The 12,902-nt window shown below is 47.2% G+C and overlaps 2 protein-coding genes across 3 annotated transcripts in view; one reads left to right on the top strand and one right to left on the bottom strand.

Moving 5' to 3' along the window:
* Nucleotides 1-280: 280 nt before the first annotated feature.
* Nucleotides 281-2,461, top strand: LOC119969347. The gene is given in 2 exon segments (XM_038802875.1): nucleotides 281-1,640; nucleotides 1,642-2,461. Coding segments are annotated over 2 exon segments (927 nt in total). The 5' UTR covers nucleotides 281-1,275; the 3' UTR covers nucleotides 2,204-2,461.
* Nucleotides 2,462-4,622: 2,161 nt separating this feature from the next.
* LOC119969345 (androgen-induced gene 1 protein-like) overlaps nucleotides 4,623-12,902 on the bottom strand; it is a 47,022-nt gene continuing 38,742 nt past the window's right edge. Inside the window, exon 6 of one of the 2 annotated variants that reach the window (XM_038802874.1) lies at nucleotides 4,623-5,993. In XM_038802874.1, coding sequence (XP_038658802.1) covers nucleotides 5,962-5,993 — 32 coding nt within the window. In that variant the 3' untranslated portion in view covers nucleotides 4,623-5,961. Of the gene's footprint in view, nucleotides 5,994-9,537; nucleotides 9,582-12,902 lie in introns of those variants that run through there. The other variant, XM_038802873.1, reaches the window with a different exon arrangement.

Genomic DNA, 12,902 nt, shown 5'->3' with positions numbered 1-12,902 from the left:
CTAGGGGCTTTTCACAGTAACTTCATTGCAGTGTTAATGTAAGCCTACTTGTAACAAAGATTATTATTATTGTAGGAAAACTAGAACCTGAGGGCACAGCCTCAGACTGAAGGGATGATCCCTTAAAATAGAGATGAGGAGGATTTTCTTCAGCCAGAGAGGGTGGTGAATCTGTAGAACTCTTTGCCGCAGAAGGCTGTGGAGGCCAAATCACTTAGTGTCTTTACGTCAGAGATAGATAGGTTCTTGATGATTAAGGGCACCAGGAGTTATGGGGAGAAGGTAGGAGAATGGGGATGAGAAACATATCAGCCATGATTGAATGGCAGAGCAGACGCAATGGGCCAAGTGGCCTAATTCTGCTCCTATGTCTTCTGGTTGATCAAACATTTCCTCCGCTTCAATTTCCCAGTCTGCCGACATCCTCGTTAATGTCCTCTGTAACCACCCCAATGCAATTATATCCTTTCAGTTGTGGCCAAGCTAATGTTTTATATAGTTCCAGCATAATCTCCCTGCTCTTATATTTTCTGCCTCGGCAAATAAATGAAAGGATTCCATTTGCCTTAACCACCTATCAACCTGCTACCTGCAGGGTTCTACTGATACTCACTTCAAGGTCTCTCACTTCCTCTACACCTCTCAGTACTCCCATTTATTGTGTATTTCTTCGCCTTGTGTGACCGTCCCAAATGTATCACCTCACAATTCTCGGAGTTGAATTCCATTTGCAACTTTTCTGCCCACCTGACCAGTCCAGTGATAACTTCCCAAAGTCTACAATTGTCGTCTTCATCATCAACTGCACGGCCAATTTTGTATTATCTAAAAACTTGCTTATCATTCCCTCGACAAGACATTAATGAATATGACAAAAAGCAGGGAACAGAATACTGAGCCCCACGGAATCCCACTGGAAACAGCAAAAACAACTACCCTTTATTTCCAGCCAATATTGTACCCACTTTGTTACATTCTTCTGGATCCTGTTTTTATTTTTTCAACCGGTCTGCCACGTGAGAAATTCTCACAAGTCTTGCAGAAACATCAACTGCACTGCCCTCATTAATTCTCCTTGTTGATTCAGCAAGAAGTTCAATCCACTTAGTCATACAATATCATCTCTTAACAAATAGCTGACTGTCCTCATCAATCCTAAATGACAGTTAAACCTGTTAAAATTGATTCAATCATTTCCCCACTGTGATCAGAGACTCACCTTCTGACTTTAGACCAGTTGCTCCGCTTGAGTCCCCAGGCTGCTCAGTGCAGGATATGGACAAATCCAGCAGACAGCAAGTACAAAACATCAGCACCTCCTGCCATAACTCTGGCTGCTACCCTTCAATAAATACACTGTTTTGGGACTTTGATGTGCCACCAGCACTACCTGGCAGCAATGAGGACAGTGCGAGCAATCTTTCCGATTCTGAGAGAATTCCCTTTATCTCGACCCCTCCAGATCTGAAGCTCCGAGTTGATGTGATAGTCGCAATGGAGTTGGCATTGTCACAGACTTTGAACTGCGTGGACTTTAGCTACCCAGACATTTTGCCACAGCCGTATGCCAACTGGAATCTGCGAGAGCTGTCTCTGATAGCCAACAACACGAGAAGCCTTGTTACCGCCCAGCCTTTAGGACAACTTTGTGGCACGACTGCTCAAACTCGAGTGGCTACAACTGAAGACAGAGGAGACAGAGAGAAACAAGATTATCCGTCTGCGCTGCAACACTGCCCCCAGAAGCTGTAACACTGTCAGAAATCCTGCGAGGGGCAGGAAAGACGGTCTGATGGTTAAGAAGCTGCTGAACAGTCATGGGGACCTGTCACTTGACACAGTTTGCAGTACAGCGAGTATCTGCAGTCACTGCTGGTTACAGTACCCTTATTGTAACGGTACCTGCCATCCTTATGTGTATCAAAACTTCTCACATTGCCCCAGCGTAAAGCAGCATCGCTCCAACTCCCAGCTGACAGGAACCAGTCAGCTCAAGACCTGGGCCAAGGAGCCACCTGTACTTCGCCCCAAGGAAGTGGTGTTTGGAAAAGGAGCCTCGGCAAACATGCACTCATGCAGCACCCCAATAGCCGTTCAAGCCAAGATGCAGAAAGAGTCCCCGTGCACAGTGCGTTGCCTACCTCCCTCGCCACAACAGGCCCAGTGCCCCACTGCTTCCCTGAGGCTAGGACACATCAGATAACTGACACCAACAAAATGGGGAGCATGGGGTCGGAGACAAACTTTAGTTTGGTTCACAAAATCCAAAGGATCAGAAACTCCAATAGAAATGAGAAGTGGCTGCAGAGACACCCGAAATAGAGAACTGTTGAGTTGACGGAGATGTCCGAGACCCAGCTCATTAGTATTTATTTATTCTGCGGTGATGGCACATCCTATGGCATATATTCCCCCACCCATCCCCTGACCCACCGCCCCGTCCCCCTCGCCAACCATTTCCACGCTGAAACCCTCCCATCCCCACTGCCACCCTGTCCCCGCTACCCCCCCAGTCTCTGCTGAACCCCCCAGTCCCCACTACCCCCCCAGTCTCTGCTGAACCCCCCCAGTCCCCGCTGCCCCCCAATCTCTGCTGAACCCCCCGTCCCCACTACCCCCAGTCCCCGCTACCCCCCCCAGTCTCTGCTGAACCCCCCCAGTCCCCGCTGCCCCCAGTCCCCGCTGCCCCCCAATCTCTGCTGAACCCCCCCAGTCCCCACTGCCCCCCAGTTCCAGTCCCCACTGCCCCCCAGTCCCCGCTGCTCCCCAGTCCCCGCTGCCCCCCAGTCCCCGCTGCCCCCAGCTTCCCAGTCCCCACTGCTCCCCAGTCCCCGCTGCTCCCCAGTCCCCACTGCTCCCCAGTCCCCGCTGCCCCCCAGTTCCCGCTGCCCCTCAGTCCCCGCTGCCCCCCAGTCCCCACTGCCCCAGTCCCCGCTGATCACCCCGTCGCCACTGAAAACTCCCATCCCCACTGCCCCCCCCCCCAGTTCCCACTGAACCACCCCATCCCGCTGCCTTCCCACACCCACAGCCTCGACCCCTGCCCTCTGTATGTGCTACTGGGCAGCTAACTATACACTATCTATACCTATCCCTCCATCCAGGACAAGTTGCCATCAACAGAACCCAGGGCAGACACCCTTGCCGTCTAAACCAGTAATACATGGGCGTGTTGTTTGGTCAGTCTGCACCAGGAACATTGCAGTATGTTGTGCACATTAAAAAACAAATCAGACTCCTGGGTCTCAGGTAAAATGCATTGACATTGCAGTGACAACTGTGCACAGGGAGCAGGTACAGAGTGTAAACTGTACACGGGGATAGGGCACAGTGTGGATTGTACACGGGGATCGGGCACAGTGTGGACTGTACACGGATGGACTGTGTCAACAGACATTTGACGGCCTGAAGGCTGTGTTAACCACTGCTCCTGTGTTAGTCATCCCAAATTATACCAAACCATTCAAAGTGGCTGTTGATGCGAGTGATGTGGGCGTAGGTGCGGTGCTTCTACAAGATGACAACGAAGGGCTAGAGTGGCCTGTTGGTTATTTTCAAAGAAATTGAATTCTCACCAGAAAAAGTATTCAACGATTGAGAAGGAGACTTTGCGTTTGGTGCTGACGGGTAAATGTGATAGCCGATGCTTTGTCACGAATGTGATGAATGTTGGGTGGGGTTACTGAGTTATGGGGATAGGGTGGAGGTGTTGACCTTGGGTGGGGTGCTCTTTCCAAGAGCCAGTGCAGACTCGATGGGCCGAATGGCCTCCTTCTGCACTGTAAATTCTATGAATGGAAGGATTTTGGTTGGAGGAAAAAGAACAAAGAAAAATGGACTATATTATTATACCTGTTTGCGTGTGTTGCTTTTTTTAAAACAAAAAGGAATATTTACTGTATACATTTCTTAGTGGATGGTGCAAAAGAGAAAAATGAAACCATCTTGAAGTTGATGGCTTATTTTCTTTTTCTTGGGGGAGGTGTTATGTGAGAGTACCTTTAAGAAATGGATGTTTAAGCAATGTACCTTTAAGAAACAGCGCAGCTCATATTACTGAAGTGATGTCAGAGGGTGGGGGGAGCTGAGCTGAGCTCACTTCTGCTTTTGGTTTCAGGTTTGAGGAGAAAGCTGGATTTTGTTTGTGTGTTTTGCAAAAAGCTGCAAGAAGAAAACACAGAACTGGTCTCTTGATGTCTGAAAATCCAAACACTAAGTATATTGAATGTAACCTCATTTCTGTTGTTAAAGGTGAAGTCTTTTGGAGGGTTGAAGGAACATTTTGAGGGATTATTTAGTGTTGTATTATTTTTGGGGTTATCTTTGAAGTAAGGGGTGTTAAGTGATCCAATGTTTATTTAAAAGGTTAAATTGAATTCATGGAATAAACACTGTTTTGTGTTTAAAAACCCAACTGTCCATAATTGTAATACCACACCTGGAGGACAAGCCGTGTGCTTCAAAAGCAACAATCCGTAAAAGTGGGGGTTCGTTGAACTCCATGATACATTTGAGGTTCTGAAAACACCGCTCCCATAACACTGGGAACAAGCACACACACTTAGTAGTTTCTCAATTCAGTGAGTGAATTCTAGAATAGTTTGTTATTCACAAAGATCATAGTTTCTCATATGAAATCTGCCTTTATTGTACAATACACAAAAATCATCCCAAGAATAACAGAAACCAAAGGGCAAAAGAGAGGAATTTTCAACATTCATTATCGCCTGAGCAAAAAGTAGTGGGAAAATTTAAGATTGACGATGGAGATGAGGTGGAATTTCTTCTCTCACAGGGTCAATAATCTTTGGAATTCTCTCCCTCCTCAGAGAGCAGTGGGGTCATCGATTATATTCAAGGCTAAGTTATACAGATTTCAGATTGACAAAGTTTACTGCAGACAGACAAGGAAATGAAGTTAAGACCTCACTCAGATCATCCATGATCTTATTAAAGGCTGGATTGATCTTGAAGGGCCGAATGGCCTCCTCCTGCTCCTATTGCTTATGACCTTAGGCCCCTAGATCAGGGGCAATGATGTGGGTACATTAATAAATCACCTATACTCCCTTCCACAGTAATTGACTTCCAGATGATTTGGGTTATGAATGGAACTGGATTTTGGATGGGTCAGAATGTAGACTAGCCCTTGCATTAATAGGGTACCATTCAAACTCCGGTTCTGGGACGCGACTTTGACAGATCCTATTTTGCCCATCGCTCATTATTAACTGCTCACTATCGAGGGCAGCTGCTGTCAGTTACTGGGTATAGGAATTTGGTTCATGGTGTATTCAGCAGTGACTGGGAATCACAAAAATCAGACCAGGAATCACTGAAATCAGACCACAAGTCACTAAATTCAGACTGGGAATCACAAAAAGCAGACTGGGCATCAGGGCAATCAGACAAGGAATCACTGAAATCAGACACGGGAACCACTGATATCAGAATGGGAAACACGGAAACCGGGTTTCACTTAAATCAAACCAGGATTCTCTGAAATCAGGAAGAAAATCATTTAAATCAGTGCAGAAATCAATGACATCAGACCGGGAATCATTGAAATCAGACAACAAATCACTAAAATCAGGCTGGGAATTACTGAAATTAGATTGGGCATCCGGAAAATCAGACAGGGAATCATTGAAATCAGTTCTGGACTCACTGAAATCACTGAACAGTGATCACTGATCCAGTGCCAACAGGTAAATCTTACTGTTGTCATGTCCACTATTAGCTGATAGGGCATTAATCAGACGAGGCATTGCTTGATCTACATGAATGCTGCAGGGAATACTCTAACAGAATTCAATCACCTTGGGATTAATCAGAGATGCAGACCAGAAAGAAGAGATATTTCATTGTGATCAGGCCATTAATGGTCATGGATTCAACAGCAAGATCCCAACAACAATGCTACAGTCAACATCCTCATTTTAAATTCCAATTCTCAGCCGATCACTCCCACTTCCTCAGAGATTCCACGGTGCCTGCAAGGAACCAGAAGAAAAACAATTACAGAAACAAAAAATAGGAGCAATGCTCAGTCTGCAATCTAATATTAGATACCAGAGGGTCAAATACAGCAGTTTGGAATCAGGAGAGGAGCGGAGATGAGCGGTTGGACCGACGGCATCTTGGGAAGGTAAGCGTGGAGTTTAAAAACCTACCTCGTGGACGCAGTTTTCCTTATCAGAAGTAGAGCAGAGATGAGCAGTTGGACTGACGGCATCTTGGGAAGGTAAGTGGGGTAAACGGTGAATCTGAGGATTAGACTGGGGAAACTGAAGAGTGATGTCACAGGAGGGATGTGATTTGATTGGCCAAGAGGGGACCTGCTAAATTTGAATCTATCTGGTAAGTAGTGGTGACTGGTAAGTAGTTTTTCTTCTCTTTTCATTTATCTATTTTTTGGTGGGCATTGTAGTTATATAAGTTAAAGGCAGGAGATCCCAGACCTGTGTCATGCTCCTCGTTTGCGATGTGGGAGTTCAGCGATGTGGAGTGTGTCCAGCTGCAGCTCCTGTTAGACTGCTTGACGGCTTTGGAGCTGCGGATGGACTCACTTTGGAGCATTCACGATACTGAGGAAGTCATGGATAACACGTTTAGCGAGTTTGTCACATCGCCGATAAAGAGTACTGAGGAAGATAGGGAATGGGTGACCAACAGGTAGAGGAAGAGTAGGAAGGCAGTGCGTGGGTTCCCTGCGGTCATCTCCCTCCAAAACAGGTATACCGTTTTGGATGCTGTTGGGGGAGATGGCTCACCAGGGGAAGGCAACAGACAATAAAGATCATTATGACTCGGTATATTCGTAGAATCCAGGGTAAGGTAGCCTATTGGATACAAAATTGGCTTGGTGACCAAAGCCAAAGGGTGGGTGTGGAGGATTGTTTTTCAAACTAGAGGCCTGTGACCAGCGGTGTGCCTCAGGGATCGGTGCTGGGTCCATTGATTTGTTTTATATATATATATATATAAATAAATGATTTGGATGACAATGTAGGAGGCATGGTTAGTAGGTTTGCAGATGACACCAAGATTGATGGCATAGTGGATAGTGAAGAAGGTTATCTGGGATTGCAACAGGATCTTGACCAATTGGGCCAGTGGGCCGATGAATGGCAGATGGAGCTTCATTTGGATAAATGTGAGGTTATGCATTTTGGTAGATCAAATCAGGGCAGGACCTACTCAATTAATGCTAAGGAGTTGGGGAGAGTTACAAAACAAAGTGACCTAGGAGTACAGGTTCATAGCTCCTTGAAGGTGGTGTCGCAGGTGGATAGGGTGGTGAAGAAGGCATTCAGCATGCTAGGTTTTATTGGTCAGGATATTGAATCCAGCAGTTGGGACGTCTTGCACAGGACATTGGTAAGGCCAGACATGGAATACGGTGTTCAGTTCTGGTCACCCTATTATAAGAAGGATATTGTTAAACTATAAAGAACACAGCAGAGATTTACAAGGATGCTACCAGGACTTAATTGTCTGATTTATAAGGAGAGGCTGGGACTTTTTTCTCTGGAGCATAGGAGGCTTAGGGGTGATCTTATAGAGGTCTATAAAATAATGATGTGGAGATGCCGGCGTTGGACTGGGGTGAGCACAGTAAGAAGTCTTACAACACCAGGTTAAAGTCCAACAGGTTTGTTTCAAACACGAGCTTTCGGAGCACGGCTCCTTCTTCAGGTGAATGGAAAGGCTTGTTCCAGAAATGTTTATATAGACACAGTCAGAGATGCCCCGGAATGCGAGCACCTGCAGGCAATCAAATCATCAAAGATGCAGAGAGAGAGGTAACTCCAGGTTAAAGAGGTGTGAATTGTCCCAAGCCAGTTCAGTCGGTAGGCCTTTGCAAGTCCAGGCTTGTTGGTGGGGGCTGAATGTAATGCGACATGAATCCAAGGTCCCGATTGAGGCCGTACTCATGTGTGCGGAACTTGTCTATATGTTTCTGCTCGGCGATTCTGCGTTGTCGCGCGTCCTGAAGGCCTCCTTGTAGAATGCTGACCCGGAGATCAGAGGCTGAATGTCCTTGACTGCTGAAGTGTTCCCCAACTGGAAGGGAACAGTCCTGCCTGTTGATAGTCGCACGATGCCCGTTTATTCGTTGTCGCAGTGTCTGCATGGTCTCGCCAATGTACCACGCTTCGGGACATCCTTTCCTGCAGCGTATGAGGTAGACTACATTGGTCGAGTCGCACGAGTATGTACTGCGTACCTGATGGGTGGTGTTCTCACATGTAATGGTGGTGTCCATGTCGATAATCTGGCATGTCTTGCAGAGATTGCCATGGCAGGGCTATGTGGTGTCATGGTCACTGTTCTGAAGGCTGGGTAATTTGCTGCAAACAATGGTTTGTTTGGGGTTGCGCGGTTGTTTTGACGGCAAGTAGTGGGGGTGTGGGGATGACCTTGGCAACATGTTTGTCTTCATCGACGACGTGTTGAAGGCTGTGAAGAAGATGTCGTAGTTTCTCCGCTCCGGGGAAGTACTGGACGACGAAGGGCACTCGGTCAGTTGTGTCCCGTGTTTGTCTTCTGAGGAGGTCAGTGCGCTTTTTTGCTGTGGCGCGTTGGAACTGTCGATCGAGGAGTCGAGCACCATATCCCGTTCATACGAGGGCATCTTTCAGCATCTGTAGATGTCTGTTATGCTCCTCCTCGTCTGAGCAGATCCTGTGTATACGGAGTGCTTGTCCACAGGGGATGGCTTCTTTAATGTGTTTAGGGTGGAAGCTGGAGAAGTGGAGCATCGTGAGGTTATTCGTGGGCTTGCGGTAAAGCGAAGTGCTGAAGTGACCGTCCTTGATGGAGATGAGTGTGTCCAAGAATGTAACCGATTTTGGAGAGTAGTCCATGGTGAGTCTGATAGTGGAATGGAACTTATTGATGTCATTGTGTAGTCGTTTCAGTGAAACGAGAGAAGTCAGGAGGGCAAAAAGGGGACATGAGATTATGTTGGCAGATAAGGCAAAGCAAAGCAAAACCCAAAGAGCCCTTACCGATACATAAAGGGCAAAAGAGTGACTAGGGAGAGGGTAGGGTCTCTTAAGGATAAACAAGGTCATCTATGTGCGGATCCACAAGGGATGAGAGAGGACCTAAATGGACAACGCCGAATCGCCGAGCGAGCAGAAACATACAGCCAAGTTCCGCACACATGAGTACGGCCTCAACCGGGACCTTGGATTCATGTTGCAGTACATTCACCCCCCCCCCCCCCCCCCCCCACCATCTGTCCTGGGCTTGCGAAATCCTACCAACTGTCCTGTCTTGAGACAATTCACACCTCTTTAACCTGGGATTACCCCTCTCTCTGGATCTGTAAAGAGTTAATTACCTGCAAATGCTCGCATTCAAAGTATTGTCTGGCATCTTTAACTTTGTCCATATATATGTTTCTGGAACCCACCTCTTCATTCACCTGAGGAAGCAGTGCTCCGAAAGCAAATGAATCGAAACAAATCTGTTGGACTTTAACCTGGTGTTGCAAGACGTCTCACTATGAACAGCAGCATAGTTCCCATTACAGATTCAGAACGAAGCTCCCTCTTTCCACATCAAACACTCTATGGAGAGGTACAGCATAGGGTTAGCAACAAAGAAAAGCTCCCTCGATACTGTCCCCATTAAACGCTGCCAGGACAAGTACATCATGGGGTTAGCTACAGAATAAAGCTCCCTTTACACTGTCCCTATCAAACACTTGCAGGGCAGGTACAGCACTGGGTTACTTAGTAAACTTCCCTCTACACTGTCCCCATCAAATTGTCATGTGAGAGTACCTTTAAGAAATGGGTTTTTATTACTGCAGCGATGTCAGAGTGTGGGTGGTGCTGGGCTGTGTCTGCTTTTACTTTCGCTTTGGGCTCGCAGCTACAGGGTCTGTTTAGTTTTGTTTTAGATTTGGAGAAGCTGCAGTCACAGCAAGATGTGTATGAATCTCTAAGCTAAAGAACGTTCATTTGGTGATTTCAAAGTGGTAACTGCTCTCAGTAGAGAAGTTAAACCTGATGTCTTATGGATGTTGCAAGGAAACATTAAGAATTACTTATCGAGTACTGTGTTCTTTGGGGGATTTATTGATGTTGATAGTTGTTAAGATGTTTACTGTGGGTTTATAACGTATTAACTGGTTTCATAAATAAACATTGTTTTAATTTAAAAGTACTATAGATCTCTGTTGCATCACACCTGCAGAGTCGGCCTGTGTGCTCCCCATAACCACCATTGATTAAAAGTTGTGGGTCAGGTGAACTCCATGATACACTTTGGGGTTCTCTAAACCCTGGCCCATAACAAAACACTCCCAGGACTGGTAATGCATGGGGTTAGATACAGGATAAAGCTCCCTCTGCACTCTCCCTATCAAACACTCCCAGGACAGGTACAGCACAGGGTCAGATGCAGAGTAAAACTCCCTCTGCACTGCCCCCATCAAACACTCCCAGAACAGGTTCAGGGTCAAATATCATCCAAATCGAGGCTCTGGACACACACCATGACTGATGATGGCTAAACCTAAGAATGATGACAATGTTCCCTGTAACTCACTGAGACAACCAGGGCCCTGACTCTGAACATACCTCAGCCGAACACCACTCATTTGCACAGCTTCAGGATGATTGTGCTGGAGATGTGGGAATAGATCCGTGTTTGGGGGCTACGCTGCAAAGTTGGATGGCTGGACAATCTGATCTCGGGAAATGACTAGACTGGTGGTGGGATAGGGGAGAAAATCAATTGGCTGAGATCAGTCGGGATCAAACCTATTGAAGCTCATCAAATATCCGAAAAGACTGCAAAACACAGAGTAACATGCACATTCAGGAAAACATCTTCCAGTTGAACACAAACAGGCGATGAGAACGAAAGCATAATTGCAGAAGAGATAAAACTCAGTAACCCAGTGTCACAGAGACCTCCAGGTACCCAGAGACCCCAACCAACACAGACCACCACCCAAACAGAGACACCCCACCCACAGTGACTAAAGATACCTCCACTCAGAGACACCAACTCAGATAGACCCCCACGCCCCCAGTGACAAAGGGCCTCATGCACACACACACAAACACACAGATCTCTGGCACCCACTTCTGGATGCAGCAGTGAGACTTCAGAGCAGCTCATTCCCTGGGACAATCAGCTGCTGTATGTATGTATGTGGGTAAGAGAGAGCGAGTGAGGGTGTAAGAGTGGATGGATGAAGAGAATGTGTGAGAGGGTGAGTGTGAGAGAGATTGAATGTGTGAGAGGGTGATTGAGAGACTGTGTGTGTGTGTATGTGAGTGGATAGGTGGGTGAGTGTGCGTGTGGGTAGGTGGGTGAGTGAGTGTGGTGGATGAATGAGTGTGTGAGAGCGAGGGTGAGAGATTGTGTGAAAGTGAGTGGGTGAATGAATGAGAGTGAGTGGATGAGTGAATGTGTGAGAGGGTGTATGTGAGCAAGATTGAGTGGGTGTGAGAGAGTGAGTGCGTATGAGTGAATAGGTAGGTGGTAGGGTGAGTGGATGGGTGTGTGTGTGAGCGAGTGATTGTATGGGTGGATGAGTATGAGAGAATGTCAGTGTGAGAAAATGAGAGGGTGGGTGAGTAAGTGTGAGAACATGTGTGAGAGAGAAAGTGAGTTGGTAGGTGGATGAGTGAGAGGTTGTGTGTGTGAGAGTGAGAGTGTGCGGGTGTGAGTGAGTATGTGAGAGAGCAAGCGACAGTTGGTGAGTGTGGGAGGGAGAGTCAGTGCGTGAGTAGGTGGTAGGGTGTGAATGAGTGCAAGTGGGTGAATGAGTGGGTAAGGGTGTGAGAGATTGTGCAAGAATGGGTGGATGAGTGAGTGTGAGAGAATGTGAATGTGAGAAATTGAGAGGGTGGTTGAGTGAGTGTGTGCGTTAGAGGGTGTGTGTGTGGTTGAGTGAGTGGGCGTGAAAGTGAACAAGTGTGCGAGAGTGTGTGTGTGTGAGAGTGAGTGGGTGGGGGGTGAGTGGGTAATAGAGATGTGTCCATTTGTGAGAGGGTGAGTGAGTGGGTCAATGTGTGTATGAGTGAGTGTGTGGGTGTGAGTAGGCGTGAGTGAGGGTGAGAGACAGTGAGTGGGTAGGTGCGTGAGAGTGGGAGAGAGTGAGTGGGTAGGTGCGTGAGAGTGGGAGAGAGTGAGTGGGTGAGAGTAGACGAGTGTGTGTGTGTGTGAGAGAGAGTGAGCTTGAGTGTGAGAGTGGGGAAGTGAGTGTGAGAAAGAGTGGGGGAGTGAGAGTGAGTTTGTGGAGTGAAAGTGTGAGTGAGTGAATTTGTCCGAGTGAGGGTGGATGTAATAATAATAATCTTTATTGTCACAAAGTAGGCTTACATTAACACTGCAATGAAGTTACTGTGAAAAGCCCCTAGTCGCCACACTTCGGCACCTGTTCGGGTCCACGGAGGAAGAATTCAGAATGTCCAATTCGCCTAACAGCACGTATTTTGGGACTTGTGGGAGGAAACCCACGCAGACACAGGCAGACTCCGCACAGGCAGTGACCCAAGCCGGGAATCAAACCCGGGTCCCTGGCGCTGTGAAGCAGAGTGCTAACCACTGTGCTGCCCCAGTAAAGGAAGCATATGGAATGCTTGCCTTCATTGGACGGGGCATCGAGTATAAAAACTGGCAAGTTATGCTACACTTGTACAGAACCTTGGTAAGGCTGTACTTGGAATATTGCGCACAATTCTGGTAGCCATACTACCAGAAGGACATGGAGGCTTTGGAGAGGATGCATAGGAAGGTTTACCAGAATGATGCCTGGTCTGGAGGGTTTTAGCTATGTGGAGGCTGAATAGAGTCATTCTGTTTTCATTGGAATGACGGAGGTTGAGGGGTGACTTGATAAGAGGTCTACAAGAATATGAGGAGCATGG

Source organism: Scyliorhinus canicula, chromosome 7, assembly GCF_902713615.1.
Source record: "Scyliorhinus canicula chromosome 7, sScyCan1.1, whole genome shotgun sequence".
NCBI classification, from domain to species: Eukaryota; Metazoa; Chordata; class Chondrichthyes; order Carcharhiniformes; family Scyliorhinidae; genus Scyliorhinus; species Scyliorhinus canicula.
Note: the sequence above shows the minus strand (reverse complement) of the source record. Positions and strands in the feature narration are given on the sequence as shown.